The sequence below is a fragment of the Marmota marmota genome, unplaced genomic scaffold (genome assembly GCF_001458135.2).
Source record: "Marmota marmota marmota unplaced genomic scaffold, marMar, whole genome shotgun sequence".
NCBI lineage: Eukaryota > Metazoa > Chordata > Mammalia > Rodentia > Sciuridae > Marmota > Marmota marmota.
The window spans coordinates 5672050-5696639 of NW_026000241.1; the positions used below are offsets into that span (position 1 = coordinate 5672050).

Consider the following 24590-nt stretch of genomic DNA (forward strand, 5'->3'; position numbering starts at 1 on the left):
CTCCCCCAGGCAGCCGGCCCCATACCCTGGACCAGGTAGTCAGTGGTGTCCCTCTCCACCTCAGGGCTGAGCTGCTGGGTTTTCTGAAGATACCTCAAGACGAAGACATTGGGGGCAAAGTGGATCATGTTCTGCTCTCCGCAGCCAAAGGGCAGGCGCAGGAGCTTGTTGAGGTGGTTCAGGGTGGGCCCCATGACGTCGCCTGCAGGGGGGGGGAAGGGCCAGGCTGGAGGCCGTGCCCAAGTGTAGAGCACAGGAACGGCTTCTCCCAGGGTGGGGCCAGCTGCTCCAACACTGGACACCAACCTCTGACTGCCGGTGCTGCCCTGTGGGGCCACCCAGACGGCCTGGTGTCCCGGCTTTGGTGGCCACCTGCCCTCTCTCTCCTACATGCTTCTGTGTTTCCTAGCTGTCACTTGGATGTGCACTCTCTAGTTTTTCACTCTTTTGAATGTTTTTTCTTTTTAGGTTTTAAAATAGATGCATCTTAAGGTTATAAATTATCTTCAAAGTGCAGCTTTAGCTACGTCCCACAAATGTCAGGAAGTCAATTTAGCCATTCTAAATACTTTTTTCTAATTTCCACTATTAAGTGTGGTTTCCTCTTTAACCATGAGTATTTAGATTGTTTTAAAGTTTCGTCCACACAGGATATTATGGAATATTAGTGCATTATAATGTTCTTTCTCTCTCTTTAAATTTCTGGTCTTATTTTCTCTCATCCCTTCGGTATTCTGACGTCCTCTCCTTGACCTCTTTGTCTCAGACCCTGCCAATAGGCCCCCTGGGATAAGTGCTGTTCCCTGAACCTACCTCCTTTTCTTCTTCTTCAGCTTCCTCATGACGCACTAAGGCTGCCATTGCCCCTGTGCCTCTTCTGTGGCCCAACCTGACGGCTTCTTCATAACCCTCCTTCGGGTCCCATCTTCCTCTCCACTTTTCTGTCTCACCTGAGCTGAGGGCCCTGCACGTGGGTCTTCTGCCCATCTGCTTCCTCCCACACCTCTCGCCCACATCTGGCCCACCCACCCCTTTGCCCCCTGCCCTCCCCAAGCCAGGCTGTGGTCAGACACCTGTGAGGGAAGCAGCTGCCCGCTCAGACCCAGGGATGGCCCCATGTGGGACCCCCAGGGTGAAGGCCTCGCCGTAGCTCTCATCCACCTCCATCTTCCGCCAGATGCGGAACTCGCCCACAGAGCCCCAGCCCGTGGAGAAGCCAATGAACCGGACCTCTGGTGGCCTCGGGAGGGTCCAGGCCATGATGACGGACTCGTTGGATGGCTCTGGACCATGGCCAACCTGGAAAAAGAGACCAAGGCTACTGGACGCCGGCAGGAAGCATGCAGTGACATTCCGTCACCTGTGAATATGGTCAGGGGCCTCAGCCACAGCCCCGGTGTGAAGCAGGGTCCTCGGGGAGTCAGCAGCAAGGGACATCAGAGGTCACCCTGTCACTGGGCTTCTAGGAACTTCTGGGCCTTACAGATCCGCTCCCTGTACCTGGGACGTCTCTGCTCCTGTTTTACCAGGTGAACTCCTATTCATACTTCAAAGCCCAGCTTGGCTGTGCCACTCCCCCAAATGTTGTGCCAGCTGTTCCTTTTCTAAGTCCCCTTCCTGGGCCCAGAAAGTGCCCCCTTTCACCTGCTCGTACTCAGTCTTCCTGGCCACCACCACCCTTACTTTTTCTTCTCTTTTTTTCTTTTCTTTCTTTCTTTTAAGCAGCTCCAGACAGACTGTGAGCCACCTGAGGGGCCCTGTGTTTCCCCTCACTCCTCCCTGCCCCCAACACAGCCTGGCACAGAACAGGAAGCAGTGGATACCAGAGGGGCACGAGGCTCCCGTGCCCACCCAGCCAGCCCCGGGTACCTGAACGAGCCCGTCGCGCCAGCTGACCCAGAACGTCCTGAACTCATCCCAGGAGAGGATCTTGGCCGTGTGGGCACTGGCCACGGGCTCACCCATCTTGCTGGTCGCAATCCATGACCTGGTGTTCTGATGGCCCCCCAGGACGATCTCGATCATGCCCGCTGTGTCCTGGGGCCCCGAGGACAAGGCCACACGGGCGTCGTTGTGTGCTCGCACGGCCACATCGAAACGGGTGAGACGCTGCGGCCGCTGCACGTACTGGAACTCATATTTGTTGGGGGTGGAGATGTGGAGTCTCTCTGGATGGAGGAAGGGAGGCTGGAAGTTGAGAGGGAGCCTGGAGGAATCTGCCACCCTCACATAGGCTAGGAGGCGAGCACAGGAGGGGAGCACAGGAGGTGAGCACAGGTGGTAAAAACAGGAGGCGAGTAGGAGGTGAGCACAGGAGGCAAGCACAGGAGGCGAGTAGGAGGTGAGCACAGGAGGTGAGCATAGGAGATAAGTAGAGAAGGTGAGCATAGGAAGTGAGCACAGGAGGTGAGCACAGGAGGGACCACCGGACAGGGTTGCAATCTCCCCAGGACTCTGCACACAGCTGCAGAAACATGGTGGCTCAATAGCAGCACTGACGGTGGCACCCGGGGTAACTCCAGCTAGGGACATGCAAGGTGCCAGAAACTGCACAGGCTGCTGATAGAAGCAAGAGAAGACCCAGATCCACGGAGAGCAGACTCCACGGGGTCAGGAGGAAATGCTGCAGACACACTGATCTTCCCCAAGCGGATCCACGGACTCAATGCAAATCCAAGCAAAATCCTAGAGAAGTTGCTACACTGACTTTCGAATTTTCTGGAAATGCAAAGGACCTAGGGGACCCCAAACGGCTTCAGTAAAGAACAATGTTGAAGGATTCACCACTGGGCATGGAGGCTCAGTGTACAGTTACAGTGGTCACCGCGAGGTGAGGGCACAGGAAAGGCAAACGCTTCCAGGGAACGGAAACAGGGAGCCCAGAGTGGACCCAGGCACATGTGGGCTACTGACTTTCAACAAGGAGCAAAGACGTTCCATACAGAGAGGACTGGACCCGGGGCGCTCTGCTGCTGAGCCACATCCCCAGCCCGTTTTTTTTTTTGTTGTTTTTTGTTTTTTGAGACAGGGTCTTGCTAAGTTGCCCAGGCTGGCCTTGACCTTGTCATCCTCCTGCCTCCTAAGCAGCTGGCATTAGAAAAGTCTTTCATATAAATGGTGCCAGGGCAATTGGTGACCCACGCGCAGAAAGATGAACGCTGGCCCATACAGTATCCGGAATCAACTCCAAATAGATCATTGCCGTTTAGAGACCAGAAACTTAGAACCTTAAGGAAACAGGACTCGTGAAGATGTCTCAGGAACAACAAAGTGTGATTCACCAAAGGGAGGATGGTGAGCTGGGTTTCACCAAAATGGAAGACTGCTTCACGGCAGCACTAGGACCTTGCATGGTGGTGGTGCCTATAACCACAGCGGCTCAGAGGGCCGAGGCAGGAGGATTGCCAGATCCAGGCCAGCGTTGGCAACTTAGGAGACCACTGACCTCCTGACCACTGTGCCCGATGTCCCCGGGGAGGGGGCGCTGGCTTTGCAGTGAAGGAGCTGTCACCGTGTGGTAGGGGAGGGGCCCGGTGGCTCCTCAGTGGGTGCACAGGACTCACCGTTGGGACAGAAGAAAGCACTGTAGGTGTAGGACCGCGGCGCCCCTTCAGGCTGAAACAGAAATGGAGCGACTGAGAGCAGGGACGGGGTGGTGGGGACAGTCGGCACAGAGGAGCGTCCAGAACTCCCAGGGCAGCTGCTCCGAGTCTGGACCGTGCAAGTGAGCTGCCGGGGCTTGTGGGGAACCCAGGGTGACACCAGGGTCACAGACACACAGGAGTGACCTGGTCACCCACCTCCTAGGTCCGGGTGGCGACACAGAGCCTCGCCATCACGCTGTGCAGTGGCCGCGTAAATCTTGCCTGCTCCCCGCGCCCAGCCCTGCGCCCCCCACTGCCCTCCGGTCCCCGGGTGCCCAGAGCACTGTGCAGAGAGGCTGCGGGATCCGAGGCCCTGACAGACGTCCACGAGCACCGTGAAAGGCCCAGGCCACCTCCACCTCCACCTCCACCCCGTCTGTACCCGTGTCCTGCCTCCTGCCTGTCCACCTGGGCTCCCATCTCTGTCTTGTGCCCCGGGAGCCCAGAAGGCCATCAGCTGTTTCACAGAAGGGCCAAGACGCGGGCTCGGCCGAGGGGCCCTCGACAGATACAGGGATAAAGGGAATGTGGACATGACACTGTGGACTATTCAGGCAGAGGACATGGCGAGTCCTGTCACTTTCAGCGACACGGGTGGGACTGGAGGACATCACGTTAACGAAGGAAGCCAGGTGCAGAGACGGCGGGCGTCCTGGTTCATTTGAGGAAGCTAAAAACATTGATCTCACGGGAGGAGAGACCCGGATAGCGGTCACTAGAGGGGGAGGGAGGGGACACAGACAGTGGTTAGGCAAGGGACAGCAAGGGACAGTAAAGGACACCAAAGCCCAGGAGGTGGAAGAAGGTTCTGATTTTCCAAAGCACAGAAGGGGAACTACAGTCACAATGGTCCGCGACACATCCAAATAACTAGGAGAGTCTGAAGGGTCCTGGATCAGGAGATGGAAATGTTGATTTCCTTGATTAGTCATTATACATCGTATCCATGGACTAAAGTATCACACTATTACCCCGAAAATATGTATGAATATTACATATCAACTAAAAAAAAACAGGTGCCCAGAACTTAACTCCCAGACCTCAAAGTGTTTGCTAGAGTTTGGGTCTGGAATGTCTCCAAAGGCCCCTGTGATGAAGGCTTTGGGGAGGTAAGGGGACCTTTAAAAGGCGGGGCCTAGAGGGAGGCCTTCAGGTCATTGGGGGTGTGGCCTGGAAGGGGATAGGGTGATGCCAGCCCCTTCCTCTTTCTCTCTCTGGTTTTCCAGCCATAAGGTGAGTGGCTCGGCTTCCCCATGCACTGCTGCTGTGATGTTCAGCCTCGCCACAGGTCCCAAAGCAAGGGGCCCAGCCATCCGAAACTGTGAGCCACAATGAACCTCTTCTCTTTATAAGCTGATCGTCTGTATTTGTTACAGTCACAGAAAGCTGACTAGCACACAGGAATAGCTGCACCAAGGTAGCTGTGGGCCCCACTCCCTCCACAATGGCTAATTCTAGGTGTCGCCTTGACTAGGTCATGGGAGGCCAGAGTGGCTAGAGGCTCTTTCTGGGTGTATCTCTGGGGGTGAGTCAGTCCCTCCCCAATGTGGATGGGCACCGTGCTACCTGCTGAGGCCCAAATAAGGTAACCAGGCAGGGAGGGTTAAACTCCCCTCTGCCCGCCATCTTCCTGGGCTGGGACCTCACTCTTTTCCTGCCCTGGTGCTGCTGGTCCTCTGACCCCCAGGCCCGGGATCCCCGCCCTTGTCTCCATGGCTCTCAAGCCTTCAGCGACACCGCAGGGGACAAGTCACGGGACGGCTCCAATTCCACAGTCACGTGGGCCGCGGCCTGATCATAAATCTCGTTCGACATCTGTATGAATGTATGTATGGTAAACCCCGATCTATGCGTCACTTCACAACGGGGATATGTTCTAAAAAACGTGTCCTGGGTGACCTTGTCATTGTGCAAACATCATAGAGCGTATTTACACACAGGCTGCAGCTGCTCTGATGTCACTACGTGGTGATTGTACGGACCACCGTCATACGTGTGGCCCATTGTCTACTGAAACCATGGGTCTGTCTGTCTGCCTCCCTTTGGTTCTGTTTCTCTAGAGAACCCTGCACATCCACCCTCTGCTGGGTGACGTGGGGCCACTCACTCAACCTCTCTGGACTGGGAGCCATCCATGTACCTGTCTCTGGTCCCCAGCCCTGGCGGCGGGGAGCGAGACCCCGTGCGTTATCCACAGCAGGGCTGGACAGCCAGGACACCTGTGGGCCCCACAGGTAAGAGGCGGTCCTGGGTTCACACCTGGGAGGTCTGCGCGGGCCCTGACCTTGGACTCCCCTGCTGCAGGACTTGTGTTCCGGGGACCCACGCCCACGTGCCACCTCACAGTCCCGCAAACTGCCTTGGAAAAGGGCAGAACTAGGAGACACGCACATGGCCCTCAAAAGTGGTCGGGCAGGGGTCGGGGTCACTCCCTCCAGCCCCTCCAGAGTGCAGGGCCACCTCACAACCTGCTCAGCTCTGCGAGGAGGGGCCAGAGGCCACTGTCCTCCAGCAAGAAGCTCCCCCCCGCCCAGCTGTCCCTGAGTCATTGATCCAGACCCGTGTGCTGCCCGGCTGGGGCTCCAACCGTGGGCCTAGCTGTTCCCCGCCAGGGCTGGGGCCCATGCTGGCCCCGCAGGTGGGGCCTGGCCTACCTCCACGGTTAGGCTGCGCCGGATGTGATCTGCCCCGGCGGGGACCCTCCTGTCGGGGGGACCCTCCTCTGCGTGTCTGCTGGGCCTCCCGTCCCGGCAGCAGCCTGCGTCTCCATAGGCCAGGGCTTTGGCTGTGGGGATTTGGTGGCTGTCAGAGCAGGTCCCCTCCAGGGTGGGCTGCCCCTCCCTCCCCCTGTGTCAGGCACACGTGTGCCTCTGTGCAGGTGCCGTGTGCGTGTGTGGGCGCGTGTGCACGCATTTCTGGGTACACGTGCACACGTGGGCTTGGCACCGCAACAGCCCCGCTCCCCCCAGGTGAGGCCCTGGCCCTCTCCCCAGAGCTGCCCCCCTGTCCTGCTGGCCCCAGCTGCTGTCCTGTCCTTCGGGACGGTCCTGACCTCACCTGCTGGCCCATCCGCCCCACGGCCCCCGTGGGGCCAGAGCCTGGAGTCCTTGGTGGCTGGAGGGGAGCATGGGGTCCCCACCTGTGATGTTGCTGAGCCCCAGGTTGCTGAAGGACAGGACGACCCAGGTGGGTCCCGTCTCCCCGGGGGCCACACACATCTCCTTGGTCAGGTGCCGTCTGCCGGGGTGCCCCACCAGCTGGACGCCCTTGGGCACGGAGATCTTCACGTGCACCTGCAGGGACGGCACTGCTCATGGCACCTGGAATCCAGGCCGGCCTCCCTGCCCGCACCGTCCACCGCAGGTCCAGCCCCGCCAGCCCTCTCCAGAGGCCACGCCGTCCTCAGAGGCCCCTCTCCACTTCCAATCAGGCAAACCCCGGCGCTGTCTGGCTGCCCTGCTGCGGGCTTGTCCCTGCCCCTGACTAGCTTGGGCCTGCTCCTCTCCCAGCCCTGCGTCCCCACAGGTCCCTGCAGCCCCCAGGACCATGGGGGCTTCAAAGGCAGCCTCTCCCGCCACACCACCCTGGGGCTCCTGATGGACACAACCCGACCCACTGCCAGGCTCCCACGGGGCTCCCTCTGACTGTCTCCCCAACCCCAGGGCTCCCTGGGGAAGAGTATGGCTGTGTGTGTGCACACGTGTGTCTCTGGTGCACACGTGCTCAGCCTGAGCAAGCACAGGGTGCACACACACCGGCATGCATGTGGGTGCATGTGGGTGCATGTGTGTGCAGGTGTGTGCATCTTGTGTTGCTGTGAGCATGTGTGTGCAGCCCACGTTCCACCGTACAGGTGCGTGCCTGTGCCTTCTGAATGCGTGTGCACTGCATGTGCATCTACGTGTTTAAAGCCTTCCCAGACTAGAGGAGCTCTCGCTCCACGTCCATTTGTCCAGCCAGCAAACCGGGAGCACCTGCTGGGTTCAGGCTTCTGCCTGGAGTGAAAGACATGGCTAAGCAAGACGCCAGCGACCCCTGGCCCCGGCCGGCTCAGCTCTCTGTTGGAACTTGGTGTCTGTTCTTTCTGAGCGGCAAAGGGGCTGGGGGTGTGCTCAGTGGTGGACAGCGGCTGTGGTCAGTGGGGGGTGCTTGCCCAGCACTCGCGGGAGCCTGGGTTCAGGCAAAGGCTGGACCACAAGGTGAGGGCAGAAGCTGAGTTTGGGGTGCGCAGGCATCAAGGTGTGACACAGAGGGAAGGACACAGGAGGAGCTAAGGTGACAGAGCCTGGATCCTGCCACAGGAAAGGCCAGCTGGACCCAAGCCTCAGCGCCCTCAGGTTGAAGGATGCTCAAGATCTCCCACATCCCTCTTCCAGAAAGTTCTTCCATGGAGAAAGATGGAAACTCAACAGCCAAGTGTCAGTGGTGACATGTAACCCGGCTGAGGGGTGTCACGGGCAGAAACAACCAACTATGGAGTTTAGAGGTGGGACCTTCGGTGGGTGGCTTTTTAGGAAGAGGCAGACACCAGAGGAGCCGTCCCCGTCCCTCACCATGTGATGCTCCACACCACCATCCCCAGATGCGAGCTTTTGACCTTGGATCCCCAGAACCATGAGCCAAAATAAACCTCCTGGGGCCAGGGGTATAGCTCAGAGGAGAGAGTGTGCTCAGCATGTGAGAGGGCCTGGGCTCAATCCCCAGCACCAAGATAAAAAAATGAAAGAAAAGAATAAACCTCTTTTCTTTTTAAAGTTATCCAGCCTCATACATTTTGCCATAGTAATGCAAAACAGCCTAAGACACCATCTCACCCCGTCTCCCTGGTAACAGAGATGCTGTGAAACCCCAGTTCCTCACCCAAGCCCCATTCCACCCCTGCACCTTGACTGCAACAAGGCCCGCCCCTGCTCCCCCAGCAGATAGGAAAAGCCATGCATTTGGGGGGTTGGTACCTCAGCCCAGGTGCCCAAGTAGTTGTAGACACTGAGTGGGACCTTGACCTGCTCCCCGCGAACGACAAGAGGGGGCAGCGTGAAGTCCAGGAAGAAGGGCTTGAAGGTCTTCAGCAGGGTGGGCTCGGCAATTCCCAGGCCCCGTGAGGTGGAGAGGCCCACGGCCTCCCCCACCCAGCTGGTGATGGAGTCAGGCACCTGCAGACTGAGGGTCTCCTCCCCTGACGGGTCACTGTGGAGAGACGAGAGGGACCAGGGCCAGGTGGGGATGGACTCAGGCCACCTGGCTTGGGGGGTCTGGGGTGGGGGCTGGGAGCTCAGAAACAACTACTTAAGGCACTAGGGGAACACGTGACCCGAGAAAGCCACCCCTCAGCCCTAATTTGCTCTGAGAAAAACATGGCCAGATCTCAAGGTGACGCGAACACAGGTCTTGAGAGGGGAAGGTCGGGAAGGTTTGGGAGAGAAAGCTACTGAATGGACGGGCCCAGCCACTTAGCGGGGCTGGACACGTCCAGGGGATGCACATTTACGGGTGTGATCACGCCGCGCCCCGTAAGTACACACCATCCTTCTATCAGTTAAGAAAATAATGAGAAAGAAAAAAGCCTGAAAACAATACAACAGAGTCTCATGATTTCCCTTAGCCGTGTTCTGGGAAGCCACCGTGAACTCCGAATTAGCAAACAATGGCTCATGGCTCCTACCAGAAATAGAGGGTCAGGTCCCTGTCAGCCTCTGGTCACATTTTGGTCGACAAATCAATACACGATTTTGTTTTATGGTTTTTTTGGGGGTGGGGGGGGTGGGGGGATAACCAGGGATTGAACTCAGGGGCACTCGACCCCTGAGCCACCTCCCCAGACATATTTTGTATTTTATTTAGAGACAGGGTCTTGCTGAGTTGCTTGGAGCCTTGTTTTGCAGAGGCTGGCTTTGAACTCGCCATCCTCCTGCCTCAGCCTCCCGAGTCACTGGGAGGATAGCCACGCGCCACCGCGCCCAACCTACGTGTATCTTTGTTCAAAGACACCTCATTTAGTATGTGGTGTGTTCGTCCCATGAGCTCACGGCCAGTGGCACCGAGACACCCTCAGAGGGAGAGCAGGTGAGAGATTCCACTGCGCCTCTCAGAAGGCCGTGAACTTAGGAATTCTTTGTTTCTGGAATTTTCCATTTAATATTTTTGGGGCACAGTGACTGTGGGTCACGCACTACAGGTAAGAGGGACTATCTGGCAGGTCTGTGGAGGGAAGTCGTCCCCCAACGTCAGGCCAGATGCCCGGGGAATGCCCTGCACCTGAGGAGACCCGCTAGCTCTGCTCTTCCCCGGCCTCAGTGCGAGGCCACCCTGTTCTCCAGGAGGGGCCTCTTCAGCACTCCTGCTGCCGCGGCCTTGTCAGAAGGAGGGGGGTCATGTGCTCATTGTCACAGATACCGCGTGGTTCCACTAATCCACAGTCCCCGGGGTCCTCACCATCATAGACAGTGAAGTGGCGGACGTCAGGGGCTGGGGAGGAGGGACGGGGGAGTGTTTAATGGGGACAGAGTGTCAGTTTTGCAAGAGTCCTGGAGACGGTGGTGACGGTCATTCGAGGATGTGAAAGCTTAATGCCACTGAGCTGTGCGCTTAAAGACGGCGCGACGGTTGGTTTTATGTGATGCGTGTCTTTCCACGATTTCAAAAAACAGGGAGGAAAAAAGGGAGATCGTCCAGTCCCTCCCTGGGCCCCACAGGAGGCCCCTCCTGGCCTCAGACCTGTCCCTCTGATTCATCCTCGCTGCGGCCAACAGCGGGGAGGGACGTCCCAAGGCCCAAATCCCTGGCTCTGGTCCGTCACCCAGCCCAGTGGCCTCAAGCCCTCCGCCTCCCCCAGCCACGCGGGAGCTGCCAGGCTGTCCTGCTGGTCCCTCCCGGACACCTTCCTTCCCTTGTTGGTCCATCTTACGCATCTGGCCTCGGGCCCCACCTCCCTGCCTTCTCCAGAGGGTCCCCGGCCCCGGACCCCCCAGGCCTGTGTCCCGCATCCATGAAGGACAGACCCCACTGCTGCCCCAGGGCTCCTGGGGCACCTGCTGACTCTCAGGAGCCCGGGGACCCTGTCTGCCTTGTTCCAGGGACCACCCTTGGCACCCCAAAAGTCACCCAGCACCCGGAAAACAGAAACTTCTCTTGCAATGCCAGGAACGGAAGCCGGGGCCCGGGGACGCGCTGGGCAAGCGCTCCACACAGGCCGCCTCCCGGCCAAGCGGAATCCTCCGGATGATTTTGTAGCTGGGCCCCAGGGCAAACCCGGCAGCCGGGATCCGCTCCACCAGGAGCCTGCCTTCCCCAGAGCCCAGCTCCCCGGGTCGCAGCCCCCCAGGTCTGAGAATGGGAAGGGCACCCCTCCCGCTGGCCGGCGAGCAGCCGAGTCGCACCCTGTCCCCAGCTGGCGCGCCTGGCTCACTCCTCGCGGGTGGCTGTTGCCCTGCAGCCTGTCCTGTTCCTCTAGGGTGGGCAGACGAGCTGCCGCCCCCTGTTTGTGCCAAACTGCCATTAAATGCTTGGGACCTTGTTGGCCCTTTCCCAGCAGGCGGCGGTGAGTCCAGTCCTTGGGAATCGCAGGCCTCCGGTCTCGGGGGCTGGTGACAGGAGGACACGCGCATCCGTGCAGGCGGCCTGGAGAGCCCCAGCTGTGCTCTGGTCCTGCTGAGCATGCGACACGGTGCCCAGAAGGACCTGGGCCAGCAGCTGGTTCATGCCAAACAGTCCTGGGCTCCAGACTTCCATGCCTGACTGGTGTGTCATGGCCAGGCACGGCCACCTTTGCTGGACGCTCTGACACCAGCAACAAGCACCCCCTGCATCCTGCAGAGACCTGGCCTCTGGATCCTGCTTCTGGGAAACTGGAGCTGAACAGGGCCAAGAGCGGCCGGCCCCACGGCAGGAGCCGAGTCCCCGAGGGGCCAGGAGGGAGGAGGGGGGTTCAAGTTCAGGTTCTGTTCAGCAATGTCATCTTCTTAATGAGCTCATTATGCAAACAGAGCACACCGAGTCCCCCAGGGAGCTGCGAGGAGCCGGAGCCCTCCGCCTGCGGACTGCGGTTCTCCTGGGCAGATGTCCAGGCTGCAGGGGACTGGGGGCCGGGGGACTTCAACAGCTTTGGGTTTGAGGGTTGAAAAAGAACTTGCAGTGTCACCCCAGGGGTGTCAGGGGCAGGTCCACAGGCAAAGGGGTCAGGAACCCTCTGGACTCGGTGAGAGCCTTGGGGTCCACCAGAAAAGACAGGGCAGGAGAGGGACGGAGCCTACCTGACGTTGACACACCGCCAAAGCCACGTCTCGGGGAAGAACGTCCTTTTTCTCTTCTCTGCTCTATAAAAATTTTAAAAGGAGGAAAAGTGGTTAAAGTTTCATGGGCGCACAGACCCTTCTTTGGAGGTGGCTTTCGGCCTGATGAGACTTTCACATGGGCTTCGAGGGCCCGGCAGGTACCGTTGGACTCGATGGGGGTCACGTGGACTCCTTTCTCTTTCTAGCTGATCTCTTCCCCCCGGGAGGGTCAACCTTTTACTCAGGACAGCGGAAGGTGAGGCGGCCAACGCCGGGCAGAGTCCACCTCCGGCCAGAGTGGGCCCCACAGGAGGTAGGAGGGACAAGGGGACCGCCCCCTCCCTCCCCTTACTAATGTCCCTGCCGTGTTCTTCCCCATGGTCACACGGAGCCCCTCTCCCTCCCCTTCCTCTTTCCTGTGGAGAACCTTCTATTCGTCCTCCTCTGTGCCCCAGCAACCTCACAACTCACTGCCCTTAAGGACAAAGAAGTGCTTTTTAAAATTTTACTCAACCTCTCAAAATTAAAAATGCTCACATTCTTTCTACCAGCAATACCCCTTGTAGAAACACACCCAGGATTCTGCCCCAGACACGTGTGCAAAGAGACAGGGGAGGACACGGCAGCCTCCATCAATACGGACACTAGCATATTCATCAGCAGAATATTATACACTGATGAATAAGATCAATGGCAGTTGTGCATGGTACTCATGCGGAATAGTCTCCAAGGCTTATTGTTAACTTAAAAGAGGAAAATAGATGGGGCTGGGGATGTGGCTCAAGCGGTAGCGCGCTCGCCTGGCATGCATGCGGCCCAGGTTTGATCCTCAGCATCACATACAAAGATGTTGTGTCTGCCGAAAACTAAAAAATAAATATTAAAAATTCTTTCTCACACTCTCTCTCTCTCTGTCTCTCTAAAAAAAAAAAGAGGAGAATGCTGAATGTTTCATAAAAAAATAAGAGGAAAATAGAGATATTGTTGACCCATTATGTCCCATGGTCCTAGATATAGGACATCTGAAAAAATTTAAATTGAACAATTGTATAGGTATCCATTATACAGGCACCCCCTACATAGGATGATGAGATGTCATACGTTAAAGTAGTCAATTAGATTTTTTTAAAAAATTCTTATATATGCCCAAAAGATATCTAAGAAGTTATCCATCATGATTATGATTGAATAAAGTAACGGAGGGCTTGGGAGTAGGAGGAAGACTGAAGGTTCATTGATACCCTTTCACAGTATTTAAAAATGATTTTTTAGCCAAAGGTATACAGTGATCGGAAATCCTGTCCTCAGAATAAGGATGCGCATCCATTTACAAAGAGGCCTGGGCGCTTCTTGCGTGAGGCATTTCTGGCGACTTTCTAACCCTAGGAAGCTACTTCCATGTCTGCTCCCGGCCCAGCTCCCGGATCCTGCACTTGGGTGGGTGAGGGCCCCCAGGGTGGCTGCCGGTGGGTGGAGGCCCTCGGCCATGTTCCACCTCCCTCATTCACCCTCATCCTAGAAATGCTTCCAGATGTGTCCTGATTTGGAGTCCGGAAAGCAGGAGGCTGTTGGCCACACTCCTGCTAAATGTGTGGCCCAGGTGGGGACAGCTGGAAAGATCAGGGCCCCCAGGAACCAACGGGAGGGGACTGGCAGGGGCGAGAGGCTCCCGGTCTGTACAGAGAGGACTTGAAAACCTGCTTCATGGACAGGCCATGCACCAGGGAAGGAGAGCGCCTGGGCCACCTCTGGCTCAGGAAAAGGGTGGAGGGGCCTGGGGACCACCCTCAAGTCTCTGGAGAGACCTCACACTGTGGACCGCACTGGCCACATCTCATCTCCCTTCTCCTCCTCCTAGGAAAGGGTACAGCCAGGCCTGCGCTCCCTTCTCCAGCCACACGTCTCCGTCCTCTACAGAAAGCCAGGAGGCAGGGTCCTCAGGACAGCTGGCTGGCCGAGATCTGGGGTTGAGAAGGGAATGGGGGGTAAATAAGGGGCAGGAGAGAAGAGATGTGGGCAGAGCGGTGGAGAGACAGCAGAATAAAGTGCCAAGAAGAAGGGGGGACAGGGAACAGGAGGTCATGTCACTTCCTGTGAAGGAGAGGTTTCCTGACTCTGGGACAAAGCTGTGAATCTGCTCACTCAGTAATTGGTACTGTAAACAGACCACGAAATGGACAGAGATGGAGAGGATCTGAACACCATCACCACCGGGTTTGACCTCAAGTGTGCACTGAGCACCCAGAATTCAATGACTGGGCACTTGGAAACTCTTTTCAAAAAGGTACATTTATAAAAAGCATCTACAAAAACTGGTCATAGAGAAAGTCTCCCAAATTAGACCCAAAATATGGATAGCATACAGGCTACAAATGCTTGTTTGTGAATTTAGAAAACACATAAGAATAATCATGGGGGAAAAATCATTTGAAAATGTAAAATACTTCTGGACAAGTCATGACTCAAAAACAGAATCATTCCACCAGTTAGAAATAATGTGGAAACAAGCAATACTGGAAATGTTTCATAGTGCCAAGTAGATGCAGCCAAAGCCGTATTCACAGGAAAATTCATAGTCTTCTAAAGGCATAGCCCTGATATGAGAAAGACTGAAGGAAGGAATTAGTGTCTAACCTGAGAAAACAGAATTGGAGGGGAAAGGGAAAGAGAATGAGAGAATGGAAGGAAAGGAAGGGTAGGAGGAAGGAGAGAGAACAAAAGAAAGAATTTTCTAAGCAGAGTTCCTGAAAGTGGGACAATCTGTTCTCAGACCAGCCAGCACCCCTGAGGCATCTGCTTCTCTCTTCTCTACCCTCGCTCCCAGGCACTGGGGCAAGGCCAAGAACTGGGAGAGGTGCCCCAGCTCCTAGCCCCCAGGAGATGATCAGCCAGCTCTACAGTGGACTGAATGTTTACGTGCCCTCAAAATTCATATGTGGAAACCCTATCCTTCAAGGTTTTAGGGAGTGGGGCTTCTGGCAGGTGCTTACGTCATGAAGGTGGAGCCCTCCTGACCCTCCTGAATGGGACAAGTGCCTGCTAAGGCACCACCTATGCACCAGACACTGCATCTCAGACTTCCCCACCTCCAGAGTGTGAGTGAGCCTACGGTATCCTGTCACAGCAACCCAGAGTGTGACAAGCCCCAAACACCATCAGTGCCCAGGGTCAGACACCTTGCTCAAGGTATAGGCCATTCATTACCTGGGGGGTTGCCTGGAAGGCGCCACGGCCACCAGGGTCCCTGTGTGGGGCTGGAAAGCCGGGACAACCTCGTCGGTGTAGAGGCTGCCATCCTGCCGGTGGTTCAGGCTGACCCTGTTGGTCATCACCACTAGTCCTGTTTCCTGGCAACAGACAATGGCCAACAGTGGTGGGGAAGTGGATGCTGACGGTTCCAGGAGCAAAGGGGAGCGAATGACAGTCCCCATCACCCCATGGCCACTGGCCCGACCTCACTGACGGGCACCTCAGGGAGGGAGTCCTCTCTGGGCTTGGTGGAACCGGCTGAGGAGGTACAAACCCAGGGACCATCCAGCGCAGAGCGATAGCACATCTAAATTGTGGCCAAGCCTGGCTGGACCGTGCACAAAAGGCCACACCTGTGGGAGTCCACTGATGGGAAACAACAGTCCAGGGAATCCAGAGACAGGAAGGGGGTTCTGGGGCTGCTAACGGGGACGGGCCCCCTTTTGGGGTGTTCTGGGTCTGGACGGAGCTGGTGGTTGCATGACAAGGAATGAACCGAGGGCCATTGAACTGTGTACTTTAAAATGGTGAGTTTTATGGTCTAAGAATTAGAAAAAATATCAACCTGACAGTGTGTGGTCCAGGCCAAAGGCTGGTGACTTTGTATGCCAACAATTACTTGTTATCTTTGTCACTGTGGTGATTATTGGGAGCAACTTGGTGGATGAGAAGACTCATTCTACTTTTTCCCAAGCCGGGTTCAACCCAGGGTTATGTGCATGCTAGGCAAGGGCTCCACCTCAGGTCTGAATGTCTGTCTGTCTGTCTCTGTACTAGGAATCGAACCCAGGAGCACCCACTGAGCCTCTAGGACTACAGGCATGTGGCACCATGCCTGCTGCCCGTCCCAATCTTAATGCCAATAAAATCCTAAATGCACCCTCCAAGCCACTAACCCTCTCTGATCTGTGTGGCCCTGAAGGGCACCTGGGCAGATAGGACCTGCTGCCTGAGAACAGCCACTCCCCTCATTGAGCATTGCCAGGTACACACCAAAGCAACCCAAGTCGGGCAGAGCTAGGAGGAACCGGCCCCTGCCACTCCCTGGAGACGGTTTCCCTCCCTCCCACCTAACACCCTCCACATACTGGTCCATAAGTCAAGTTACAATCTGCCCAATCAATTAAACATACAGTCGTGCCCCACATCAGAATAATCTGGTCAACAGTGGGCCAAACACTGTCAGATGACACGTTGTGGCCATTGCAATGTCCAGCCTCCTAACCTGGGTGTGGGGGACCCTGTGCTGCCTGCTGCGTAGAATCACAGCACACAGGACTACCTACGGTGCACACGGCTCCATAACAAGAATAAACCAATGGCTGCCAGTTCGTGTGCTGAGCACACAATGTCATTTTAGCATAGGCTCCATCTACTTGTAAAAGCCGTTCACTGTTAACAGAATGCCAGGTCACACTGGCAGTGGCCTCCGCCGTCTCTTATTGACCGCGTCTCTCTGTGGCATCTGTGCTTGGTTTAACCTCAGGTGGTTTTGTTCATCGTGGCCCCAGGAGCGACAGACTGTGTCCTGAACACACCCAGGTGCACCATAGGCTGTACCCTCAGTGTGTGAGCAGCCCCCAGAACCAGCACAGAGCCACCTAAAGACGCAGTTCTCAGAACCTATCCCTGTCACTAAGCAACGCGTGACTGTGCTGCTTTGCCCCTCGGGAGAGCTCAGCTGCAGGAGAGAACCACGTGGTAGGAGGGTTTGGGGCCTTGGGCTCGGCCCTCTTTCTGGATCCCCAGACCCTCTGTCCCCTCACGAGCGGGGCTCAGACAGTGTGGAAAGACCAAACCACCTCTCCTTACGGTGAAGGCAAATCCCGAGTCCTTGGTGACACCCCAGGGCCACGGGAAGGCAGAGGAGCGCCGGCGCCGTCGAGCGGTCAGCCCCGCCCACCAGGACGCTCCGTCCTCCCTGGACACACCGAAGGCGTCGGAAACGTCGTAGTCTTCCAGTTCCCGGAAAACCTGCAGGCAGAGGGGGACAGGCCTGCGTCAGCTGACGTGTCCAGTCCCAAGTAGGCCGTCCGTCGTGGGTCGCGCAGGTGTCCACCCCAGCCTCCTGTCACATGGACGCGCTCACTGACGTCCGATGGGCTTACATTCGGACAAACCCGAGACAGGTAGAAAGTACCACGGGTCCACAGTGAGACCCAGCTCAGCCCCGGGGCGCGCGGCAGGGTGGGCGCTTTCTCCCACTGCGCTCACTGCGTCGGAGGAGGGGACCTGACCCCACGTCGCTGACCCAGGGAAATGTCCGAATTCACCACTCCAAGTGCGGATTCTACCGGCTGCGCATTGCTTTCCACAATCCCCCAATTGAAAAACCGTCAGTTCAACCAGCAAGTCAGGGACCACTTGTGTGTCACGTCGTGACAATCATCAGCGGTGGGTGTTGATAGTAATGGTCCATTTGCGGATGGGCAGTGGGGCCAGCGGTACAGGACCCGGCGTCGTTTCTCTCGGGTCTGAGGACTTTGCCCAGCATCTTGCGCGTGCGCAAAAGCAGCGACAAGGATTTACCAGGCGCCCGCGGGTTCCCTGGGAAACCGACCCCGCGGAGAAAGCAAATCCAGACCCACGACCAGCTCTACGTTTCCTGGAGAGGAAGGGGAGAAAGGGCAAGCCACCGCTCACCTGGGCCGGAGTCAGCCGAAACCCAGACCTGAGCAGGTAGACGCTCCTGTCCACCGCGGCAATGCACACGCAGCTGCCCCTCGCGGCCCTGACCCGGAGGTCCACCACCTCCCCAGGACGGGTCTCGTTTGCCGAATACGTCAGTGAAACCTGGAAACAGCGGGAAAACCAAGAGCCGGTCCAGTCCAAGGCCTCTCTTCCCCTCCACCTGTCCACCCAGTGCCCACCGGGGAGTCTCGGGCTTGGCCAGCCCAGCTGGGACCCTGTCCCCCTACCCAAGTAGAACTCGTCCTGTTGTGATGGGCAGGGGGTCCAGGGATGGGGAGAACCGGGAGGCAGGTGCCGGCTGAGCACACACTGGAGCTCATTTCAAGGCTGCAGGGAGAGGGGACCAGAGGCTGAGCTGGGCTGGGGACATGAGGGCTGTCTCACAGGGCGGGAGCCAGGGGAGGGCAGAACAGCTGGCTCTCTCCCTGCAGGGTAGGAAGGAAGGTCACCTCCATGTGGAAGCACTTCAGCTACCAGTGCTCCAATCACAGCCGTGCCTAAGGACAGCGTCAGGCTCACAGGCTCACCACTACCCTCACCCTTGGGCAAGTGACCTGGGTGCAGTCACACACCTAGATGGCGCAGCCTGCTACATACCCAGGCTACGTGGGGTATAGATGTGGAACAGCCTGTCACTCCTCGGGACACGATGAGCAAAGCAAAAGGAGACTAAATCAAGCCCCGGAGAAAAGGATGTCCCAGGGACGCAGCATACACAGGACGGCTGAGGCAGCTGCCCACGTCCCAGGGCTGCTGCTTTATGACAAGTCACTTTTATAAGTGGAAGATGCACCCGCCAAAATGATATTAAAAACTAGTACAAGCCAGGTACGGTGGCCCACACCTGTAATCCCAGCACCTCGCGAGGCTGAGGCAGGAGGATCTTGAGTTCAAAGCCAGCCTCAGCCATTTAGCAAGACTCTGTCTCAAAACAAAAACATAAAAAGGGCTGGGAGTGTGGCTCAGTGGTTAAGCACCTCTGGGTTCAATCCTTGGTACCAAAAAACCCCAACTATAGAAATGCATAAACCAGTAACAGTCACTATTGTCATTGCCTGGTACCCTGGACAGTATGCAGGTGTCCATGCTGTGCTTTGAAATGCCAGCAGCACAGCCGATTGTTTCCACCGGCATCACTACAAACATGGAGTACCGTGTCACCACGTTAGGGCAGCTACGACGTTGACAGGAACTTTTCAGTCCCAACAGTTTTTGCAGACTACCATGGTACACATGGTCTGTCTCTGATCAAAAACGTCCATTACGTGGCACCTGATGATAGTCCCACAGGTAGAACATCCCCTAAGAGCCATGCCTGTGTCACTGGGTGGAGCGGGTCCCAGCTGTCACCCAAGCCACCACCCTGAGAAGCCCCAGTGGCACTTGCGCTCTACCTGGTTTTCGAAGTAATTCTCGACTGCAAACTGGAGGCTGTCGGTGACCCCTTCTCCATCCTCCCTGACGTACAGAACCAGCAGGCGGCCAAGTGGGACCATGCTGGGGGTCACGGCCAGTCGGAGAGAGGTCACACACACGTTGACCTCGGCGGCTGGGGCCGGAGGGGGCTCTGAGATGGGTCCAGAGTGGGACAGGCCGTGAATCAGCCTCTCTCGGGGGACTCTGGCCATCTGACTTTGCATGGAAGCATCTTTCCCAGGCTTCATCCCCAGCCGATGCTGACCACACCCACTAGCTCAGCCCAGGGTGACCTGGGCTTGCCACCAACTCTCCTGTCTCTGCAGGAGCACGGGTCTGGCTCCAAGTCAACCCACCACCTTCTCCATCGGCAGCAAAGTCTCTCGAGTTGCTCAGGCAGTGCCATCTCAGACCCCCAGGACACCCCTGGCCTCTGACCCCCTCCCTGAGACTGTCCCTGTCCCTCTGGGGCCCAGGACCAGCTGTAGACCTGAATGCCATTGTTGGCTGACCTGAACTGAGCCTCCCACTCCCTCCCCCGGGGTAAAGACCCTCAAAACCCACATTCTATAAAGGATCGTATACGTCTGCTGAGGTGTTCTAGAATACACATGTCCACCTTACAGTGAGGGGACATCTCTGTGCAGCCACCCAGGGAACGATCCAGCCCCAAGTGTCAGTGGTGCTGAGACCGAGAAATTTTGCCTTAGTTCAAGAGACCCTGTCTGTATCAATCAGTCTATCATCCACCCATCATCCCATCTAGCTGCCCATCATCCTATTGATCTCTCAGTCTACCCATTTACCAATTATTCTACCCACCCACCCAGCCAATGATCTACTCATCCATTCTTTTCTCTCTCTCTCTCTCTCTCCCTCTCTTGGGTGACCTTGACCCCCAAGAATGTTGGCCATGGGTGGAGACCTTTAGGTCGTCACACTAGGGTGGGGATTGGGACTCCTGGCATCGAGTGGCGCCAGTTGCTGCTCAGCAGCCCACGGTGCTCAGGACGGCCCACCCTAGAGAGTAATCTGGCCCCAGATGTCCACAGTGCCCAGGTTGGGACCCTGCTTTGGGCAGAAGAGGAAGGGGCTGGGAAGCCCCTGGGAGTAGAGTCGGGGAGTGGGGAAGGACCGACAGGCAGGGATGGCCTGGGCAAGGAGACTCCAGGCCCACCCGGGTGGTGCAGGAGCCCCCGTGGCCGGCCGGCCTGTCCCTGCGGACACCCAGAGCCAGCAGGTCCCCAGGTTCAGTGAACCTCCGCACCCCTGCCTGGAGACACGTGCCCACCACCCCAGCAGACGCCCATCCCCTGGCCCTGGCCGCGCCCTGCCTTGCTAGGGCTCCTGTCTCGGTGGCTCAGGGAGGAGAGCAGGAACCTTTTCCCGCTGCCCAACTCACCCGTCTCCGAAAGGTGCGTCAAGCGAATGGGCTTCTCTGGAGCCGGGGCCGCCCGCCTGCTCCGCTGCAGGGTGATGTGGGCGGGCTGCTGGCCGGAGAGCACGATGTTGCCCCGAGCGGCCACCTCGTAGTACAGGGTGAAGTTACAGGGACACGTAGACTGCACAGAAAAACGGGCCTCCTCCCCAACCTAGGGGAGACGGCAGCGTCAAGGTCACAGGTCACAGCCCCCCCCCCCCAGGGACCAGAGGGTGGAGAGCCAGCCCCACACCAGACCCTCCTGGGTCAGTGCTGGCTGGCGTCCGGTGTGCTGACCAGTGTGACAACAGCGCGAAGCCCAGGGTGAGAGGTCGCAGAGCCTGGCTCGAGGGAGATGTGGCCTCTGCAGTTCCTGCCGTCCCCTCGGCCCTTGGAGTGACCTGCCTGGCATGAGGGCCAGTGAGTGCCTGGGTCTTCAGTCACTATGTGAGCGTCCTGGGCCCAGTGTTATCAGCTTGACCTCTCGGGGGACAGGAGCCCAGGGCAGCCTTCCAGGTGGACGGTCGGGTGGACAACTGAGCCCTAATGAAAACTGGGCCCTGAGGCTCAGGGGCCCTTCCCTGGTGGGCAGTACCTAACTCCCTGGGTGCAGATCTCAGCCGAGGGCTGGGCTTCTCTCCCATGTCCACTCGATGACTTAACTCCTGTCATAAGCCTCGGATTTCCAGAAGGGGAACCGAGGCTCGGTCCCTTGCCCGACATCCGTGAGAGCCGGGGAGGACTCGCAGCCAGGACGGCCGACCCCGCAGCACTTGACCCTGAGGCTGCCCCCACTCACAGCTGCTGCCCCCCAGGTCCCACGACCCCTGAAAGTCCAGGTGACAGCTGCATTTACACAGGGACGCAGCTGGGGGTGGTGCTGAGAGGTGGGCGATGGAGGCCCCCGACTCTGCCCCTTGCCAGAGCCAGGAGAGGCCAGCTGAGCCCCTGGACCAAGCATTAATTAGCACATCTGCCCTCAGTGCCCGGAAACTGTCCCTGGGCCCCTGGTGGCAGCCTAGCGGGGAGCAGGGGAGCTGGGACATGCTGATCTGGGTCAGGCGGGGGGCGGTGACACCCTGAGAGCAGAATCCCAAGGCCGAGCCAAGTCCTCACCTAATCAGGACAACGGTCAGGCTGCGAGAACACGAGGTTCCGCCTGCCCCCGAGAGGGAGGCCACCAGCAGGGTCCCCCCCGGCACCGCTGTGTGACAGCATTACAGTAAGAACAGCGTGTCCCTCCAGGCGGGCACAGTCCCATCCGAGTCTCTCTGCCACCCCTGCAGCGGGCCATCAGCCCCTGGGAACGGGCAGCCTCGGCGCCATGACTCCTGTGAGCTGCGCCCCGTGGGTCCTTCCACCCTTGGAAGAGGAGCGAGGGGGTGTGGACGGGCCTGGCCTGGCAGCCACCGAGGCGACTGGTTTCCATCAGGGACAGAGCCTCTGCCAAGGCCGGGGTGCCACTCCAGCTGGGGGCCCGCCAGGAACTCGGCCCTGGCAAAGCCAGAGAGTGGCGCCTGTGGCCATGGAGTTGACAGTGGTGGCAACGACACGTACATGGGTGTGAACGTGCACACATCTGTGTGACTGCACACTCAGGCACAGGTGCACATGTATGCACAGATACAGAGATCCTGACCATACCAACACAGCCGGTCACTCCTGAGGGACAGACGAGCTCTGCACACAGACACGGACAGAGGGGACACACACACACACACACACACACACACACACAGGTGCTCCTCTGTGAGTCCAGGCTCTTCCCTCTTCTATGGAAGGATCTCTATCTAGATACACAAGTTTGCCCCTCAATACCCTTGGGGACCTCCCATAACCAAGTGTGCAGATGTTCAAATGCCTCGTGTAAAATGGCATTTGATTGGCACAGAATCTACCCCCCCCTGCCCCAGGGACTTTAATTTTAATCTGCAGATCACTCAGAAAATCTCATCAATACTGCATACACAGTTGCCAGGCCGTATTGCCCAGGAGATGGGGACAAGAAAATACGTTTGTATGTGCTTAGCGCCGATGCACTTTTTCCTAAAAATATTTTTTAATATTTTTAGTTGTAGATGGACACAAAAGCTTTATTTTGTTTATTTATCTTTATGTGGTGCTGAGCATCGACTCCAGGGCCTCACACATGCCAGGCAAGTGCTCTACCGCTGAGCCACGGCCCCAGCTCCCCCACATATATATATTTTTTTCTTTTTTAAAGAGAGTTTGGATGTGATCAGTGAATTTTTTTTAAGATAGAGAGAGAGAGAAAGAATTTTAATATTTATTTTTTAGTTTTTGGCGGACACAACATCTTTGTTTGTATGTGGTGCTGAGGATCGAACCCGGGCCGCACGCATGCCAGGCGAACGCGCTACCGCTTGAGCCACGGCCCCAGCTCCCCCACATATTTTTGATTTGAGGTTTGCTGAATCTGTAAAACCCCTGGATACAGCATTCATGGGTACAGAGGGCCGCTGTGGACACTCACACACACACACGCATGCACACACGCATGCACACACCCACGTATCTATCCCATTTTCCATTGAGGGTGAACGGGAAGCATACATCCTTCAACAGGCAAGTGAACATGTGTGCATACAGGAGTAAGCATATGTGTGCATATGTACATCCAGACACAAGTATACGTGCACACATATGTGAACTCATGTGTGCATGCACACGTGCACACCCCCACACACGTCCACATATCCCTCAGCAGGTGAGTGACAACCCACTGCACACCATCCGTACAAGGACACAATTCAATGATGGGAGGAAATGAGCCCCAAAGCCACCAAAGACACAGAGAAGCCACCAAGGCACCTGGCTAAGTGGAAGCAGCCGACCTCCGAGGCCACACCCTGCAAAAGCAGCTCGAGGACACTCTGGGGAAAGGCCAGACACACTAAGGGGTTTGAGTGGCGGGCAGGGACGGATGGTTGGAGCCCTGGGGACTTTAGGGCCGGGAAACTGATCTGATGACTCTGTGACGGTGAAGACAGGGCGTCACGCATTTGCCAAGATCCATAGAATGTTCAACCAAAGAGTGACCCATGTAAGCTGTGGGCGTTAGTTGATGATGTCGTATCGATATCCGTTCATCAACTGCAATGTGCATCGCGTTCACTCAAGATGTCAATAACAGGGACACGAGGGCGGCAGAGGGGTGCACGGAACTCTTGGTACTGTTCACTCAACACCTTTTAAACCTGAAGTTCCTTTTAAAATTAAGTCTGTTGATTTAATAGAGTTTTTTAAGACTACCCACTCATAACAGCAGACCCGGGAAGAACTAACGTGAGACACAACTCCAAGCTCATCTCGTCTTTGCACCTGGCATATCTGCGAGTTTCTGGGTAGAGAAAGCCCCAGGGCCTTTGCACAGGAAGACTCCAGCGGTGGAACCGTCCCAGGCACCACAAGTGGTATCCCTGGCAGTGAGCCCAGGGTCACAACCTAGGTCCATCCAGAATAAAAGATCGCGCAGTTTATTCCACAGACTATGCCCTTGCTGGAGGGGTAGAGAACCCCCACCCCACGGGCCTTGGTGTTAAGTCCCCAGAGCTCAGGGGTACTGCTACAAGGAAGGGGGGCTCCTGGACACTTTACCTGCAGGGGACGCGAGGGCGGCTGTAACTGCAGGTGGCACTGACTGGGGGAGTACCAGCTGCCAAGGGCGAGGTAACTGGGCAGGTACTGGGCCCCCACGGGCTTCCCGTCCAGTGCCGTCACCTTGGTCTGAAGAACAGAGGACACACTTGGTCAAGGTCAGGGCGCCCAGCCTAGGAAGGGGGTCTTGGGTCTGCTTCTCCCTGCCCTGCCCAGGAGCAAGGCTCTCAGGTTCCAGTTTCCCTTTGGGGTCCAGCGTGGCCAGCCCGATTCCCCGCAGTT

The 24590-nt window shown here is 57.1% G+C and overlaps 1 protein-coding gene across 1 annotated transcript in view; it reads right to left on the bottom strand.

The window, feature by feature from the left end:
* The window catches only part of Cpamd8 (C3 and PZP like alpha-2-macroglobulin domain containing 8), a gene marked incomplete at its 3' end in the record, with an annotated part of 61867 nt that overhangs the window by 15224 nt on the left and 22053 nt on the right, over nt 1–24590 (bottom strand). The window contains exons 11-24 of the mRNA XM_048795356.1: nt 24309–24437; nt 20673–20862; nt 19249–19421; nt 17807–17956; nt 16976–17137; nt 15119–15261; nt 11894–11956; nt 8600–8831; nt 6784–6937; nt 6299–6429; nt 3564–3615; nt 1870–2168; nt 1074–1299; nt 26–202 (exon numbers count right to left, since the gene is read on the bottom strand). Of these exons, the coding sequence (XP_048651313.1) occupies nt 26–202; nt 1074–1299; nt 1870–2168; nt 3564–3615; nt 6299–6429; nt 6784–6937; nt 8600–8831; nt 11894–11956; nt 15119–15261; nt 16976–17137; nt 17807–17956; nt 19249–19421; nt 20673–20862; nt 24309–24437 (2281 nt within the window). The remainder of the gene's footprint in view (nt 1–25; nt 203–1073; nt 1300–1869; nt 2169–3563; nt 3616–6298; nt 6430–6783; nt 6938–8599; nt 8832–11893; nt 11957–15118; nt 15262–16975; nt 17138–17806; nt 17957–19248; nt 19422–20672; nt 20863–24308; nt 24438–24590) is intronic.